We start from the raw sequence: 18,449 nt of genomic DNA on the forward strand, positions 1-18,449 counted from the left end.
GCACTCTAAAATAAGCAAGACAAAGGGTTTTGAACAGGGAACAGATGCAGATTCCAAGAAGTTTGAGACCAACTTAAAGCCCCCCCCCCCCCCCCCCCCCCCCCAAACTCAGTAGAGGCTCCAAATGCAAAGGGAACAAGGTTGATCCCAGGTGAAGTCAGTCGCGATTTTTTTCTGACCCCACCCCCCCCCCCCCCCCCCCCCCCCCCCTGCCCTGTTCATAATTTCATGCGAATGAAAGAAACAAAAATAAAAGGAGGAATCCCAAATATGATGTACAATAATTTATTTTATTTCCTTACCAAATATCTTTATACTACAGAGATAAACCCAAGTACGCTATCATATTAATATCTTTAAGCATTTAGAAATAATTAAAATCCTAGAACAAGACATTGTAATCCTTTCGATACAAAATTCAATGAAATAATAAGAGGAGGTAACGTCCAAAGTGTGGTTAACCACAACTTTTGATATCATTCAATAGTTGAAAAATATGTCAAAAGAGGCCAAAAATATTTTTAAAAATAATACTAATAATAAATTAAAACCAGATGCAATGTATACTAAAAAATTCTGTAAAGTCAAAAACAAAAACTGGATAAGAATTTTCCTTCTGTAGGTGAACTTGTAAACCGGACGAGAGAAATGCCTTTGTCTTATTGCTGCTGGAGTGAGAGATGGCGAAGACTGGATGGCTGGACAGACTACTCCTTGTTCCACTGTTTGTTTTTTTGTTTTAGTTTTTGATTTTTTTTTTTTTTTTTTTGGGGGGGGGGGGGGGGGGGGATAGAAACAAAAAATGGGTGAATTAAGATAAATTATATTTCCTTATTCCCTATTTCATTTTTTACTCTTTAACTTCCTTAAATTCAAATTTCTGATGAACTTGTATGATATAACAGGATAAAAAATGATAAAATATCGCGGAAAATTATTTTATTCATATCTTTTTTTTTTTAACCTAATACAATTCAGGGAGAAAAAACACAAAGAGAAAGAAAGAAAAAGAATGGAAGACTGGAAATCAAGAAGATGAATGCGTGAAAAAGTAGAAAATTTACCAAATTTAACAGGGATCTTTAGAACTCCCAAGTTGGAATGAAGCATGAATTATTTGACTACATATCCTGAATATACTCAAATGATGACTTCTCTGAATCAGTCTTTACCCAAACGACTTTTATAACACCTTCTTCAATATAAAATGTGAATAAATTACTCTTGAGTCGATTCAATTAGTATTTATTTAATTTGCATGCAAAGTAAAAGACAACTTGAGTTCCCAAATAGAGTGAGCAAGATGTCAAAAATTTGATTTTAAGTCAAAATGATTGGTATTATAAAATTGGAATAACCCCACCCCCCACCCCACTAGAAGCTGTGGATTGTAAAAGTAGTGAATATGAATGAAAAGCTCCAATGAGACCAAATGACACAATTTCTTGTCAATATTCAACCCCTCTTTGATGGTTTACTTTGTTCTTATTTGAAGCTATAATATTCATTTCTATAGTTTTAATTAGAAAATCAATATATTTCAGAAGTTTAGTAAACTAGATATGTAATCTATCATTTTACCCAAATTTCTTAAATCTTAGACTTAAAATCCAATTTTCCATGACTGTTTCACATTGACATAATACCCATTTCAGGCGGTGGGTCAAAATTTTTCAAATGTGATTTTCTTACCTCTGAATTTCCTCTGTTTCCAATTTTCTTTTCAATGTTAATGGCCAACATCTGAGAGCGGAAAGACAAATTCTTGGTTTTTTCAATCACTTGCTGGTAGGGGGAGATGGCCTGTGTGCCCATCACAACATGGCCCTGGCGATAAGAAAAGAAAGAAAAACATTTTTTAAAGAAAAACATATCTATCATTCTGCAAAACTCTAAAAAAAAACTTTAAAAAAACAAAAAAAACAAAAACAAAAACAAAACAACAAATTAAAAAAATTTCGGAAAGAAAACTCGTCCTCCAAATATTGATCAATTAAAATGACCCTCATCTTATCAAACCTAGGATTTTCAACAAGACTTCCGTGAAGTCCCAGGTTTAAGAGTTTTTTGACAAGATGAGAGTCATTTTAATCGATTGATATATATGAAGGACAAGTTTTCTGACCAAAATGTTTTAAATTTGATTTTTTAAAGAGTACAACAGCATTGTGAATAAAATAAATAATGGTAGGTATTCAGTGAATTGGGCAATCCTACATTTTATAAAGGTTTATACAAAGCTACTTACTTGTACTAATATTTAAATGTTTTAATGTTTAATATATTCGACCTGTTTTATTTAAAGATCATTCATCTTAGGTTTGATATGACACACTGACTGTGTGTACTCAACGAAACTTGGCCTGGACTTTTGAAAATAAAATAAAAAATGAGGAAAAATAAGCATATGAAGTTTGGGGAAACTATGGTATCTCCTACTTGTCCTTAAAACCAGGAAATTATTCAGAAATGCCAACCTCAAGAATCATAAATCAGTACTGATGGTGACAAAAAGCGAAAAAGGAGGAACATTTTGAAGGCTTTCTTTGTCTTTTTAATTCAAACCCCATTATTTATTGCACCTAACCCCCACTTTTAGAGCAATTGAGGTGATAATACTATCATATTGCTGCTACTCTAGCTAACTTCTGGAGAGTATGAAACGGCACTTATTTGTTCGACTACACAGCAAGTCTCTCACTGCCTGTACATTTGATTGGGGAGAAATGCCATTTTTCAAAAGGAGGAAATTCCTCCTCTAACTCAACAATCGAGAATTTCCGCAAATTCCTTTGCATTTCTGGTACATTGGCTCCATTCATCAATATCATACAAAAGCATGTTCCACCTATTTTTCTGACAAGGGAAATTAAGAAATACACACCAGTTGCGAATCAATTTTTGCATCCAGCCTTGCATTTCTTATGAGGTTGACAATCCATCTCTCTGCATCATCTGGAGGCATGTTCAATTTGTCAGCCAGCATTCTATAGGGATGAAAAATTGTAAGAAAACACAAACAGTAATATGAGATCAAAGTCTGTAGAAAAAAACTAATTAAAATATAACTTTTAAAATGCTAACGAAAGCACCAAAAAGGGGGGGGGGGGGGGGGGGGGGGGGGGGGGCAATTCCTATATGATTAAGTAATGAAAGGTAATAAAAGATTTTTTATTAATTTTTTTTTTTTAATATCTGAAAATTATAATTTTACTATCTATCAAAGGCATTCAAAACCTGGTAAAGATTCTTTAGAACTGGTAATATAGGTCTGTCTGTAAATGAACAAACAGAATTTGATTGAATTGTTAATCCCTGTTTAAAATTGTTTTTTGTTTTTAAGGGTTTTACGGCGCTTGCAACACATTAAGGTCATATCAGCGCCAGTAAAAAAGGAAGAAAATTGGATAGTAAAAAGTTCTAGAATTACAATTAAAGCACAAAAGAAAAGGTAAGACAAAGGGGAATTGGTTCAAATAGGGAACAGATGTAGATTCCAAGAGCAAACCGTCAAAGTACTTAGTTTGGGATCACCTAAAAGTCTCATCCAGACACAAGCACAGGTCCCAACTAAGAGGAATACACTCAAATGTTTACCAATCATATAATATAATATGTAAATTAAACATAATACAATGCATAACAGAGAGATGATTTACAAGGAAAAAAATATCATCTCCCAAAACTACAACTATACATTCGACTGTTTCCCTCCCAGCCAAGGAATTCCAGCCAGGGTCAGGACAAAACCAAGTAATCTCATTCCAAGACAACGACAGGAAACAATTGGAAAACGGGTATGGGGGGATAGAAGACACAGCATGTACCTCCCTGCCCACTATGGGAGGTCAGGATCCCCACCCAGCCTGTTTAAAAAGAGAACAAATAAATATGGATATAGATATAGATTTAATCTAATGGTATTACGTGTACAAAAAAAACCAACTTACTCAATACTAATACACTCGTGAATCCTACAGAAAGTCTCAAAGATGAGGAGACGAGCATTTTCAATGAAGTCCTCAAGGCAAGCAACCAAAAAGAAATCGTTGAAGAGAACCTGATATGAGAAAATAAGACAAAATCTATTAAATTTCACATACAATAGAAATCATTTCTCACAGCTTGCAAATAAATAAAATGGGCTCCTTTGTTTTACTTTCTTATTATATCTTACTTGTTCCTTATAAAATCTAAAAAGTCTCAAAAGAAATTGTATGGAAAAGTATACACTGTTTAATGAGTATTCTTTAAACTAACAAGTGTTTTCCACTGACTTAGAAATCTTTTACGAGTAAGAATATTTTCCCCCCACATATGTCCTCAAACTTGAGTGTCTAAAATTAATCAATTTAATAACACTAAAAATGTAAATCTCCTCTAATTTTTTTTTTCTCCTTTTGAGGGTAGATGTCTGTAGATTAGCTGAAGGGCCTCAACATCCTTTGACAGTAACGACTATTTTACTACTCAAGAATACCCGACTATGAAACAACGCATTTAAGTTCTTTAATTTGTCAACTGTTGGATTGCTTTCAAGTCATTAAAGACACACCAAATCCAGTCATCTCCAACCAATGAGCCTATGCCGAGGGAGAAATTTGTTTTGTTTTTGTTTTTAAGGGTTTTACGGCGCTTGCAACACATTAAGGTCATATCAGCGCCAGTAAAAAAGAAGAAAATGGGATAGTAAAAAGTTCTAGAATTACAATTAAAGCACAAAAGAAAAGGTGAGACAAAGGGGAATTGGTTCAAATAGGGAACAGATGTAGATTCCAAGAGCACACCGTCAAAGTACTTAGTTTGACATCACCTAAAAGTCTCATCCAGACACAAGCACAGGTCCCAACTAAGAGGAATACACTCAAATGTTTACAAATCGTATGATATAAAATGTAAACTAAACATAATACAATGCATAACAGAGAGATGATTTACAAGGAAAAAAATACATCTCCCAAACCTATAACTATACATTCGACTGTTTCCCTCCCAGCCAAGGAACTCCGGCCAGGGCCAGGACAAAACCAAGTAATCTCATTCCAAGACAATGACAGGAAACAATTGGAAAACGGGTTGAGGGGATAGAAGACACAGCATGTACCTCCCTGCCCACTATGGGAGGTCAGGATCCCCACCCAGCTAGGGAGAAATCTTAACCTTATAAAGTTACAAAACTTGAAGGAAAAGAGAATGAGTTTTGTTCTTAAATGAAAAAAAAAACAAACAACAAAACACAATTTTCTTCATCCAGTACATTCCAACATTGTGCCCAATTCAGGTGAATGGTTACAAAAGTTTTTAATAATAACTCCAACATATCCTATTTGATTTTTCAAAAGAAATTTATGATAAACGATCACTGGCACCATTAACTCCCTAACCCCCACGTCCTCCTCCTTTCTCATTTTTATTTTCATCGTTTACTTACTGTCTCACACTCCCTCAATTTCTTTTGGGCACCATCAAAATCAAAATCAACATATAAGCACTGTACAAACTCTGTGATGGGGTCTTTGTAGGTATACGATTCCTGTGGAGAAACATTAATAATAATAATACATCAATCTAATGAGAACTATAAAAATACTGAACAAATGTCAAGGATCTTGAATCTCAACAGTTTCTGGAAACTGCATCATTTAGGATTAAAAATTGATATTGAATGTTATCATCATCATCATCACCATTAGTATTATTATCATTATTATTATTATCATCATCATCATCATTATTATTATTATTAATATTAATATCATCATTATCGTTATCATTAAGTGGGTGAAAAAGTAATTAGAAATGGTAGATTTAAAGAATTGTGCAAACTTTTAAAACGTTAAACGACAACAATAATAATGAACTACCTGTTGGATGACTTTGACCAAGTCTTTGAGGACAGCCCTTCTCCTCTGTTTGTTGGTGATGACCGCTGTGGTCAGGTATCGAAGTACGTGGGGACAAGTGGTTTGAATAGCATTCAGGTACCTGCAGAAAGGTTATCAAGAAAAAAAGGTTTGAACAGCAATTAGGTATTTGTCCAAAATAAGATATAATTAATTTAAAAAAAAAAAAAAAATAAGTCAGAGCATCATAAATGAATTATATAACAATCTGAAATTGAAAAAGATAATGTGGTAGTGGCATTGTTAAGATAAATAAACATCATGGTTTTGTTTATTCATCTTAACAACGCCACTACATTATCTCATTCATCTTGTTTTGGTGATAGAGGGGAAACCCGAAACATCCATTTTATCTGTTTTCGTATATTAATATATTAACATATTAAATTGAAGCTTACATTCAATTTCAAATTGTTAGATATTTCTTCGAGCTTTGAGCAGCAACATTTACATTAAACGAATTATATGAAAGCAGCCCTTCCAAGCCTATGGAGCCAGAGTTTACCCCAGTTTCTATATCACTGCTGGGTGGACAGGGGGTGGGGTGAGAGGTTGGAGTAAAATCTAGACTTTGATCCTGATCAACCTCAGTCCCTTTGAATGTGAACCGTGTGCTCTACCAACTGAGATATCAATAAAATAACTCCCCCCCCCCCCCCCCCCCCCCCCCCCCCCCCCCCCCCCCCCCCCCCCCCCCCCCCCCCCCCATCAATATACATGAATATAAGGGCAAAAGAATAACCTCCAATGATTATAGGGGGATAAATGTTTGATGTTGATTTGTTGGAAAGTGAACATGAAATCCATTTCAAACTCCAACCAATGAGGTCTTTCATTATCTGAAGCAGAATACCCATTGGTAAATCACATATGACCGGTTTGAGAGGGAAGGGTAAATGGGAAGAATTAAAACAATTACTGCTCATGTAAAGCTGGTTAGCACTGGCAGATTTTCTTTAAGTATGCATATGTCACACTGAAACTCTGCCCACTCAGGGTAAAGGAGTTTGCTAATCATTTGTGTTTTGTGTTTTTAAGGGTTTTACGGCGCTTGAGACACATTTAGGTCATTTCAGCGCCAGTAAAAAGGGAGATAATGGGATAGTAAATAAACCTAGATACACAATTAAAAGCACACAAGAAAAGTAAGACAAAGGGAAATGGTAAATAGAGCGAACAGATGTAGATTCCAATCGCATATTATCATTGTGCAGAGTTTGAGATCACTAAAAGTCTCATCCAGACACAAGCACAGGATCCCACTAGGAGGAAAACACTCAAATACTCACATTATACATTAAAAACAATACATAACAGATTTACAAGGAAAAAAATATCATGTCTCAAAACTTTATAAATACATTTGTCATTTGACTATTTCCCCCAGCAAGGGAAAGGACAAAATCAAGTAATCTCATTCTAAGACAATGAAAGAAAGCTATTTGGAAAACAGATATAAGGGTATAGCCGACACAGTAAGTACCTCCCTGTCCACTATGGGAGGTCAGGAACCCCACCCATGCTAATCATTTGATGATGGTGGTGAGAAGAATAATGATGGCAAAAAAAATTCTTGTTAAAATCTTCAATGTACTGATGAGTAATGGTTGCCCATCCCAATGAGAGGAATGACACCGGTAAGCACCAGATTTTATGTGACACTCATCTTTACCCTTACTGGTAAAAATATCAGATGGAAAATAAAACATGATTGTGTCTTAATAGATGTAGATGTTGTTGACAGCAAGCAGGGTAAAGAAATAAACAACACCAAAACACAAAACACAAAAAAGATAATGTGTATTAATGAGTAATGGTTTTCCCATCCCAATATGGGGAATGACACCGGTAAGCCCCAGACTTTGTATAACACTAACACTACATCCTCTTCTGTACTGGGTAAACGACCAGTCGGAAAATAAAAATAGATTGGTAGCTTAAGTTTGATTCAAAATAGAATACTATTATTCATTGTATCAGTGGAGAATAGATTACAGGGATGTTAGGGTTTAAGTATGATTGACAAGCACAGACCTGTCACAGATAACAAAGTATTCTTTTTTCTTCATTGGAGGTAGGAGAAAAAAAAGAAAAAATTATGAATCCAAATAAATGGTTTTCATCCTAATTTTAAATAAATTGCGACTTTAAATAAAACACTTTATAAAATTGGTTTAGCGTTTAACATATAGATTTCTGAATGAAATAACCACTCAAAATTCAACTTTAAAAATCTGAACCTGGAGCAGAAAAACAATGCATTTGGCCAAAGCCAAATTTGACCCCCCAACAAATCAGTTTATATCTGGGATTAATTAATCTGTATTGGTGGCAGGAGTGCAAGCAGGGTTAAAAAAAAAATGAAAAGAGAATGACTGTGTACTGGTGAGTAATCGTTGCCCATCCCAATAGAACAGTAAAGTTGCTGCCCAAACGTAAACAAAGGTCGAGAAGCACATGGCAAACCACATGTTCCTGTCTTGACAGCTCACGTTCCAATGTAAATAATAGAAAGAAAATAACCTTTAAAATTTGGCTGTTAGGTGGCAAAAGAAACACATATTCATAAATACTCGATCATGTATCAAATAAAGTCTAGATATGGATATTTTATGGAACAAAAGGTAAAATTTATCAAAAATTACAGTCTATCTATTTTTAGACCAGAGCAAATTATTGCGCTGGTGTGAACAAAACGAGAATTATTCGGAGCCTGATTTTCAGAATAATTTAGTCTTATATTATTATTTCTGCAACTGTTAGATTTTATGTAAACATATTTTCAATACTGAAAGTAGGTATCCCAAACTAAAATTTCAACTGCAGAAAACTGCTGTTATTTTGAATTGAACAAATACAGATTGTCAAACCATGAACAACAGTCTTTAAATGATTAAAATCGGACAACAAATAAAAAAGTTACGAATTTTTTATTTATTTAATAACTTGTAATTTTCGTACACCAACAGAACATGCTACCAAACAGCAAGTTAAAGGTGCATCAAAACAAACAAAATAATAACAAAATTGAATAATTTGCAAGCAATCGCAAGCCATGGACATAGAGAATAAGAAAAATACTCAAACAAATATTCACCTAGTATAATTCAGTTACTATACAGCATCAAAATCAAGAAAAAACATGACCCGCGTGAAAATAATTTCACCGAAATCGCCAGATGTACCATCTTCGGCACTTTGCAGACTCGTCAGTAATCTAAATTAAGGCATGAAACTTATCTGAGCCTTAGAACTGGCACCAGACAGTAAGCCCAATTTTTTTCAGAGAGATAGAGGCAATAATTACTGAGATTTTATGTCTCAAAATTCGAAAAAAGGCCGAAATCGCCAAAGGAAGACATTTTGAGAAATAAACAGTGTTTCCGCTACAAAAAATTTAAATGATGAGATATGGCTATGAAACTTCACATACAAATGATTTGAGGGATGGGGAATCCAAATTTTATGTCCTTTTCACAATAAGAATGACAAAAACAGAGTTATGAGAAGAAATCAAGATTTAAGCTCTCGAAAATCAACAGAAATATATGTCAAAAAGGGGGGAAAAGTCAAAAATTCATACCACGACCTAACACAATAATGGAAGTTAATGCTGCACCTACTGGTGGCGCACAGTCGATCAAATAAAATAAATAAATAAAAACATTAGACAAAAAAGTCAGTACACAAAAGCATACAATATCCAATGCAACCCACGAACATGAAAATTTATACCTATCCATAAGTACATATTTTGAGACACCTCAATAATCAACCTAAAATTCAACGCCCTGCCCTAACACATTTTAGTTTATATAACTAAGGCAACGGTATAAGGACACGCTTTAAAGCATATAAATGCACAGACACCGGGCAAACCTATCTTAGCGCTCTTGTTACTCATCATGTTGAGCGTCAGCAAGATGGCTTTCTATTATTTCAACATTTTTAACACGCCTGAGTGTACTTAAACACTTTAATATGTTTTTTTACCCGGAAGTTCATATTCATACAGGGAGTCCAATATAATATCTAATAACAGATTATACATATGCGGACTCTGAAAGCTGATCATATCCACATAGCCTATAAATGATAAAGATTAATTTAAACACGGACTATAATATTGCTATTATGGTCTAATAGCCCAACATCAGTATGAGTATAAGGGTTATCATTGGCTCTCCACTATACACATTTTAAATGCATCTATAAAATGTTTAAATAGAAATAGACATTATATTGGACTCCCTTATTGTATGAATACGAACTTCCAGGTAAAAAAAAACATATTAAAGTGTTTAAGTACACTCAGACGTGTTAAAAATGTTGAAATAATAGAAAGCCATCTTGCTTGATGCTAAACATGATGAGTAAATAAAACATATGTAATAATCAGAAAAGCTACATGATAGGTACATAATTATGAGAAACAACAATTGTTTAAACAAAGCATGTCACTGATCAAATGTAAAGTGATGGAAATAGATACATAATTTCATTAATCAATATAATGTAAATGTTGCTACTCGAAGCGATAAATAATGTGAAATTGAATGTAAGCTTCAATTTAATTATAAAAACAGATAGAAGAATGGATGTTTCGTGTTTCCCCTTTACCAACAAACGCATTCAACTTAACGGCACTACCACATCATCTATACTGTTTGGTTCATCCTGTTTGTTGACAAAGGAGAAACCTGAAACGTCCATTCTATCTGGTTTTGTAATTAAACTGAAGCTTGAATTTAATCTCATAGTGTTATTCAATCAACATCAGAATCTGAAACCCTTCTTCGTTTGACAGCAGTTGACAAAAAAGATGCTTCTGCTTCATCATCAGTAATCATCCTTAACAAATAAATTTCTCAAAAATAACATCAATCTGTTTGACATAAGAGGGGAATGACCCATAAGGAATTTTACTTTTCATCAACTCCCAGTATGGCCCAGTGTTAGTCAGATTAAACAGTGAAATAGCAGCAACTAAAGAAATTACCCTACTATCCCTCAAATCTGCAACAATACTTTGAAGCTTTAAATTGTCACCTGAAACTTCATTTTCTAGAAAATCAAGAACATGTTTATGATGGTACAAAAGAGCATGAGCATTTTCAAATATATTATTGAAACGATTACTTCTAAAACTGCAAAACTGAGACTTAATATTATTAGCTTCAGAATAATTTAGCCATTCTTCCCTTGCCCCATTTTTCTCATCCCCCTGAGGTCCCAATACTTCTGCAGTCAGTCTTATAGCACGTAAGGCTGCACTTTCTTTACCAATACTAGACTGAAAATGATTAAACTTTTGCTGACTGTCCCTCCCAAGTGAACCCCCACTTTAATTACATCCCTCTCAAATTCTAACACAGCACTCTCAACAGCTTTAGATAGACCAAGCAAAAAATGCGCGTTACAATACAAAAAATGTGTACATAGACCGTCTATATTCCTCATCATGCAAAACACTCTTACGCCATTCATGAATTTTTTTATTTAAAAGTTTCATATTTGCCGCTCTATCGGACATAAGTTTCGTTCTTTAATTTTAAATTACAAATTTCTTTCTTTAAAATATTACATTCTGATGAATCGACTTTATAGATGAAAACAATTTTTTGGAAGAGACAGACTTTGATAATCTTCTAACATGGTCAACATTAACAATTGTGGAAGAAAGTGGGATGTGGGACTCTGAAAAAGATTCTGGCAATAAAACAGAAGTGATCAATGCAAGGGTACATTCAGGTTTGGCTGGATTCTGAGTAGAAACAGACATAGAGGGTAGAGGGGTAGAACCAAAAGTGAATGACGATGATGGTAGTGGTGTTGAACATGAATCAGGTGTGGACACATTCCGAGAATTAATATTCGTGGAGAGATGAGGGGTAGAACCAGATACAGTAGAAATGCAGGACGATGGTGGTGGTGGTGGTGAGCTGAGAATCTTAGTAGAAGTAGAAGGTTGACTTGATGATGGTAGTACAGATGAAGGAAATAAAACGGTTGGCTGAGGACTCAGTGCTGGCCAGTCAACAGTAGACGACGGTGGTGGTGAGCTGAGAATCTTAGTAGAAGTAGAAGGTGGACTTGATGATGGTAGTACAGATGAAGGAAATAAAACGGTTGGCTGAGGACTCAGTGCTGGCCAGTTAACAGTAGACGACGGTGGTGGTGAGCTGAGAATCTTAGTAGAAGTAGAAGGTTGACTCGATGATGGTAGTACAGATGAAGGAAATAAAACGGTTGGCTGAGGACTCAGTGCTGGCCAGTCAACAGTAGATGACAGTGGGGGTGGTGGTGGTGCCTGAAGTGCTGCTGGGTCCCTGCTGATATTTTTTATCAGCTTCCCCTTCTTTGTTTCTGCAGCGAGATACATGCCTCGCAACTTCTCTCTCGTGCAAATTACAGGAGAAGACGATATGTCTCCTAGAAATTTATGGAAGTCTCCATAAGTATGTCCATGTTTCAGGAGAAAATTGCCGAGGTCCACAGCAATTTCCTTTGACACAACAGTCTTTTTAAAATTGTTCTTCTCCAATGTCATGTCTACACCAATGGCATTGAGGGCATCACTGATGTGGTGAAGATCCACAGGTGCATTCAAAAACGTTTTATCTTTCCCTTTTGCCGCCTTCACCACCTTCAAAATTTTTCGCCAGATACTATTGACAGGATAACTTGAGTCTGGACTTAACATGGAGAACCATTGTTCCACCTAGAAGGGAAAAAATAACCAGAAAATATTGAAGGGCTTATAACTAATGCATTAGTATATTAGAACAGAAAAAAAATAGAATCTTATACAAAAAGATAACCCTTGATAATACATCAGAATCCAACAAGTTTAAAAAAAGATAAGGATTAGGTATGAAAAAATTAATATACTTTGCTCGAGAGAGGAACACAGGGATGGTTTAGAATTTAATTGTATTCCATAGCAAACATCTAGTCTTGTCTAACCTAGTAAAGACCTTTTCAACTAGTGCTATTATACCAACAGCACATGGCCCATTGCTAATTGCTGACTGTTGCAGGCATGCTTAAATTATATCATAAAAAGAGCCATAAACACGTCTTTTACTTGTCTATGTCACTCAGTCACTTGTAACTACAAACCCAAATAAACTCAACCATACATGTTAACAATAAAATCTACTCGCAACCATCATGAACTTATATGAATCTGAAAGCTCCATAGCGGGACCTTGTGTTTTACAAAAAAAAAAAAAATCAAATCATAAGCTGGTTTAGCCTCACTGTACTGATAATATTAGCGCAGTAAAAAACATCAAAAACAACCAAAATATTTATCAAAAAATATAATGGTGGCCTGTGACAACGAAAACAGATGTGTCGTATATTCAGAGAAACCTTACCTCAGACACTGTCGTTTTGGCTTCAAAGCGCAGATGATAAAGCTGGACAAACAGGTGTCACTTGCACAGGTGGGAGTGCAGGTATACGACCTTTCCCCCTTCATCAAAAATGAAGCCCTGAGACGACTCATTTGTTCGTCATCTGAAAATTGAGAATTAAAATGTTCAAACTGATTTGAGATGTGATAATAATAATAAATAGTTTCTATACACCGCCTTACCCCGTATTTCAACAAGCTCAACGCGCTAAATGATTACTCATTACCATCAACACTATCTATCAAAACTCAACTGTCAAATTCAAATAGGCAGGATTCAAGAATTTAATATAAATCTAAAACTGATATTATAACCAAGCAACCATCACCAAGTCAATCCCATAGCATCAAAGTAAAACAAGCCTTTCTACCAAGTAGTCTATACAGTAAAAGGTTAAAAGTTAAATTTAAACTGGAGTTTGAGTCACTACAGCATAATAGTTCCATCAATCATGGCATGGTTGAAACTGGATCTTTAAAAAACGATTGAAAAACAAACAAGTTAGATACCACTCATTGATGACACCTGATGAAGAATGGAGCCGTCCTGTTAAGATTATTATTATAAGATCAAACAATGTGCACCAGATTTCGTCCCAATTGTCAATAATTTCTTAATGAATGAGCTTGACTTAATTAATCTTAATTTCAGAAAATTGAGAAACAACTAGACTTAGACGTCGATAGTGTGATACTTTCCATTTCCTAGTACTAGTAGGACTCACAATCACAAGCACAAGTCTAGCAGTCAGGACGGACACTGACACGACCAGTTTCTATTATTTTATTTTTCATCTAGAAGTATCAGTGATAATGATGACACGTTCATTCTTAGCGATCGGTGGGCTCCGATAATAATAATAATAATCATCATGATAATAATAATAATAATAATAATAATAATAATAATAATAGCCTTCATGAATGAACACGAATACAAACATTATCCATTAATTCAGAAAAGTGAGTGGAGCAAACAGTATCATGATAAGATTAAGACAAGATAGAGAAAAGCTTCGATCTACTCAAACACCGATCATAATAAAATAAAAAACAATAAGATTTACTTACCACATAATTCAAGTAAGTCCATGTCCATAATTGAAACACTTTTGACTATTCTAGATGGCTGTTTGGAAACGTTACAATCGGTCTCGGTCACCGGCAGTGTATCAACTCACGCGTCGGACGGTAGGAGAGAAAGAAAGAGAAAGCGGAAACAAAGGCTTTGCTTTTAAAGATGGCGCTATGTGTTGAATCAAGCCAGCATGCTGGATTTTTGATATTATAGCCTTCAAATGCTGCAGATTTTTATGGTGTAATTTTTTCGCCGTTTATTAACCGTTAAGAGAGTCAAATTTTCAGTCAAAAATAGGGCAAATTCAGTTAAATTTTAATAATATTTTTGTTGTGTTTATAAACGAAAAAATTACACCACACGAAAGGGCATTAAAATGAGATTCTCCCACACTTGATTTCACAGCTGTTGGTCCGTTCAGCTTTTAGCGCGAGCAGATCTTGTGACGAGACCCGAATTTCGGTCGATCGGTACGCAGTTTTCACAGCGAAAATTTGCAATCGGATCTCTTTATGAGGGCGTTTTTGAATAGCTGTTAAAAAGTTCACATAGCTTGAATAGTTTAAATATTTAGCTCATCTTGTAGAGCAGATATTGAAATATAATATTATCCTTTTTTTTATTAAATAAAGTTTAATTCAAGAGAGAGAGAGACAGATATTAACACCCCACTTTTTGATCGATCCCGGCAAATTCGCCTGCCACACAGCGGTAGTTTGGGATACCTACTGAAAGTGTATTGCCTACAACTCAAACTACAAAATTGGGAGACCTATATTGTGCGTAAATTATTCCGGTCCCTAACGGAAATCACTAGCAACTTGTTATTGTTTACGTTTGGGGCAGCAACTTTACTGTTCAATAAGAGGAATGCCACCGGTAAGCACCAGACCTAATGTGACACTCCACATCTTTCTCCTTGCTGGTAAAACAACCAGATGGAGGGGATATTTGAGTTCACGGTGACAAGTATGAATAACGAGCACAATTTTTTTTTTTAAATAAGAGGAAAAGGTAACATGTACTGGTGAGTAATGGTTGCCCATCCCAGTATGAGGAACGACACCGGTAAGCACCAGACTGTACAATTATGTGACACTCCATCTCTCTCCATGCTGGTAATATAACCAGGGGGACAAGACAGGATGGTGTCTTTGATTTCATTATAGAAAAAAAAATAATTCAAATATTAAAATTACATTAACAAAGCAGAAAATAACAGATCTCTTAGACGGTGACTGATAAAATCACAACAATACTACCTCTCGAATTGAAAGTTGCAAAAAGAAAATAATTTATATAATACTTGTTCCAAAAAAAAAAAAAAATTCTGTGTGAGAGAGAGAGAGAGAGAGAGAGAGAGAGAGAGAGAGAGAGAGAGAGAGAGAGAGAGAGAGGAGAGAGATGTGTGTGTGTGTACTGTTGAGTAAATCGAAATGGCGGCGGCCTTGTTTACTTCCGACACAAAAGTGCACCACTAATTTCATCTTATTTCGCGATTTGTTGATTGAAGACCTATCCTTCGCTTAATATTATATAAAGCATTGTATGATGATTTAGAATTACAAAGAGGCATCAAAAATAATAAACCATCCTGTTGATGAAGTAGAAAGAATTCATGGAAAAGCAATAGAAAGGACAGCATTCTCAATTACCAACAATAAAAAAACATATTTTATACCATGAATTTGATATTTTGCCATCTGGGAGAAGTTTTTGTCAGATTAAATGTGGAACTAACAAGTATAAATCAACGTTCGTTCCATCAGCAATAAAAATGTTGAATATTTCATATGGTACAGCAAAACCAAGGATTGATGCGTTGACTGATTGACTGATTAATTTGTTTAATGTTAGGCTAGATGAAGTGACCAATTGATAATGATGATAATATTTGGTGTTGAATTGCCAAGAATGTAACGAATTGAAAATGAAATGAAAATGTTGATGATGTGTATGTCGCATGCGTGAAAGAAAGAGAGGAAGAGAGAAGAGAGAGAGAGAGAGAGAGAGAGAGAGAGAGAGGAGAGAGAGAGAGAGAGAGAGAGAGAGAGAGAGAGAGAGAGAGAGAGAGAGAGAGAGAGAGAGTGTCTGTTCAATGTTATAGTTATCATATAACGTTATGACAAGTGTAACTAAATGACAAATTGCCATATTTGTGGACAATAAAGATCTATTATTATTATTATTATTAATGGTTGCCCATCCCAATGAGAGGAATGTAATCCTATTGTATTGGTGGCAGGAGTGCAAGCAGGGTTAAAAAAAATTGAAAAGAGAATGAATCTGTACTGGTGAGTAATGGTTGCCCATCCCAATAAGACAAATGACACCGGTAAGCACCAGACCTAATGTGACACTCCACATCTTTCTCCTTACTGGTAAAACAACCAGCTGGAAAATAAACACAAGAAGGTGCCGAAAAATTAAAAACATCGATCGTTGAAGAATGAATTCAGGGGATATTTGAGTTCACGGTGACAAGTATGAATAACGAGCACAATTTTTTTTTTTAAATAAGAGGAAAAGGTAACATGTACTGGTGAGTAATGGTTGCCCATCCCAGTATGAGGAACGACACCGGTAAGCACCAGACTGTACAATTATGTGACACTCCATCTTTCTCCATGCTGGTAATATAACCAGGGGGACAACACAGGATGGTGTCTTTGATTTCATTAAAGAAAAAAATATTAAAATTACAATAACAAAGCAGAAAATAACGGATCTCTTAGGCGGTGACTGATAAAATTACGACAATACTAACTCTCGAATTGAAAGTTGCAAACAGAAACAATAATACTTGTGTCCAAAAAAAAAAACAACAAAAAATTATGTGTGAGAGAGAGAGAGAGAGATAGAGAGATAGAGAGATAGAGAGAGAGAGAGAGAGAGAGAGAGAGAGAGAGAGAGAGAGAGAGAGAGAGAGAGAGAGAGAGAGAGAGAGACTGTACTGGTGAGTAATGGTTGCCCATCCCAATGAGAGGAATGGCACCGGTAAGCACCAGATATTATGTGACACTCATCCTCCTCCGTATTGGTAAAAACACCAAGTGGACTTTAAAAGGAGGTGCCATATGTTTTAAGATTGACATTTCTCATTTTCATTAACAATAACTAAAAATGAAAATGAATCTACAACCCCCTAAGTAAAATTTTGACCAGCAGCAGGCAACAGACATAAAGCATAAATGTTCTTTAAAATAAAATATGTGTCTGTCCTAGACAAAAGATTTTAACCACTCTTCAGCTTAATTTCGGGTTAGGTTACATCAGACAGAAAAGATAGCACGAAAACATACACAAAAAAATTAAAATATTGTTTAAGGTTATAGTTATAGTATTCATCATCTGTCTTGTGTATTGTAAAAAAATAATAAATAAAGATTAGATGTACAGGAAAGGAAGAATTCTACTTGTGGTCTCACCTACAACCAATAACCAACTTTTACACATATCATATCATACTTTTTCAACATTTATAGACGTAATATGACTTAAATTCAACACAAATCCAAAGATGAAAAACAAAAAAAAAATCACCATTTTGCTCCTGAAATTTCAGAAATAAAAAAATGTTAATGGATAAATTTGATAAATGAATGACTAGGACATCTACACATTAAGGCAGCTATCAATCTTACGTTTGTGTGTAGAGGAACTGATCAATGATGAGGTCACGACCCTTAGGATGGTTGAAGTAGACAAACAAACTCCAATGAATCACCCAAGTTCTTTGTTGTAAAGTCATCAAATCAGACTGAAAGGTCTGGTGAAAGATAATATGAGGAAAAATTCAATATCCATATCCCTCTTTAAAACTCACAACTGTGTATTCTGGAAGAAAAAGAGTTCCACACACCATTCATTTCTATACACAAACCCGACAAAGGCAGGGAAAAAAATGGTAATGGAAATATAGGATTTCTACTATTATTTCTATGAATTATCAAATAAAATAAACCAAACAATTGATGTAGTACAGTCTAATTTGGTTACAGATCCATTTATGAGTAAAGCAAGCATATATCTTAATCCCTTTTCTAAA

At 34.9% G+C, this 18,449-nt stretch overlaps 2 protein-coding genes across 3 annotated transcripts; both read right to left on the minus strand.

The window, feature by feature from the left end:
- Positions 1–271: 271 nt before the first annotated feature.
- Positions 272–18,170, minus strand: LOC144961867 (eukaryotic translation initiation factor 3 subunit E-like; the record flags this gene model as incomplete). Its single annotated transcript, XM_078894907.1, has 7 exons — positions 272–722; positions 1,693–1,827; positions 2,885–2,987; positions 3,951–4,060; positions 5,432–5,533; positions 5,865–5,985; positions 18,046–18,170. Coding segments are annotated over 7 exons (711 nt in total), but the record flags the coding sequence as incomplete, so codon positions are not given.
- LOC144961868 (uncharacterized) lies at positions 11,242–15,125 on the minus strand. Of its 2 annotated transcripts, XM_078894909.1 has the most exons (3): positions 14,395–15,125; positions 13,286–13,427; positions 12,464–12,624 (listed from the first exon to the last, which is right to left on the minus strand). In XM_078894909.1, the coding sequence occupies exons 1-3, from the start codon at positions 14,420–14,422 to the stop codon at positions 12,600–12,602; spliced, it is 195 nt and encodes a 64-aa protein (XP_078751035.1). In that variant the 5' UTR covers positions 14,423–15,125; the 3' UTR covers positions 12,464–12,599. The 2 variants fall into 2 exon arrangements, with proteins under 2 accessions (XP_078751034.1, XP_078751035.1); XM_078894908.1 differs by lacking the exon at positions 14,395–15,125 and having other exon boundaries at positions 11,242–12,624; positions 13,286–13,422.
- Positions 18,171–18,449: the final 279 nt, after the last annotated feature.

This window comes from Berghia stephanieae, unplaced genomic scaffold (assembly GCF_034508935.2).
Source record: "Berghia stephanieae isolate SIO BIC M18660-M18661 unplaced genomic scaffold, UCSD_Bste_1.3 scaffold452, whole genome shotgun sequence".
NCBI classification, from domain to species: domain Eukaryota; kingdom Metazoa; phylum Mollusca; class Gastropoda; order Nudibranchia; family Aeolidiidae; genus Berghia; species Berghia stephanieae.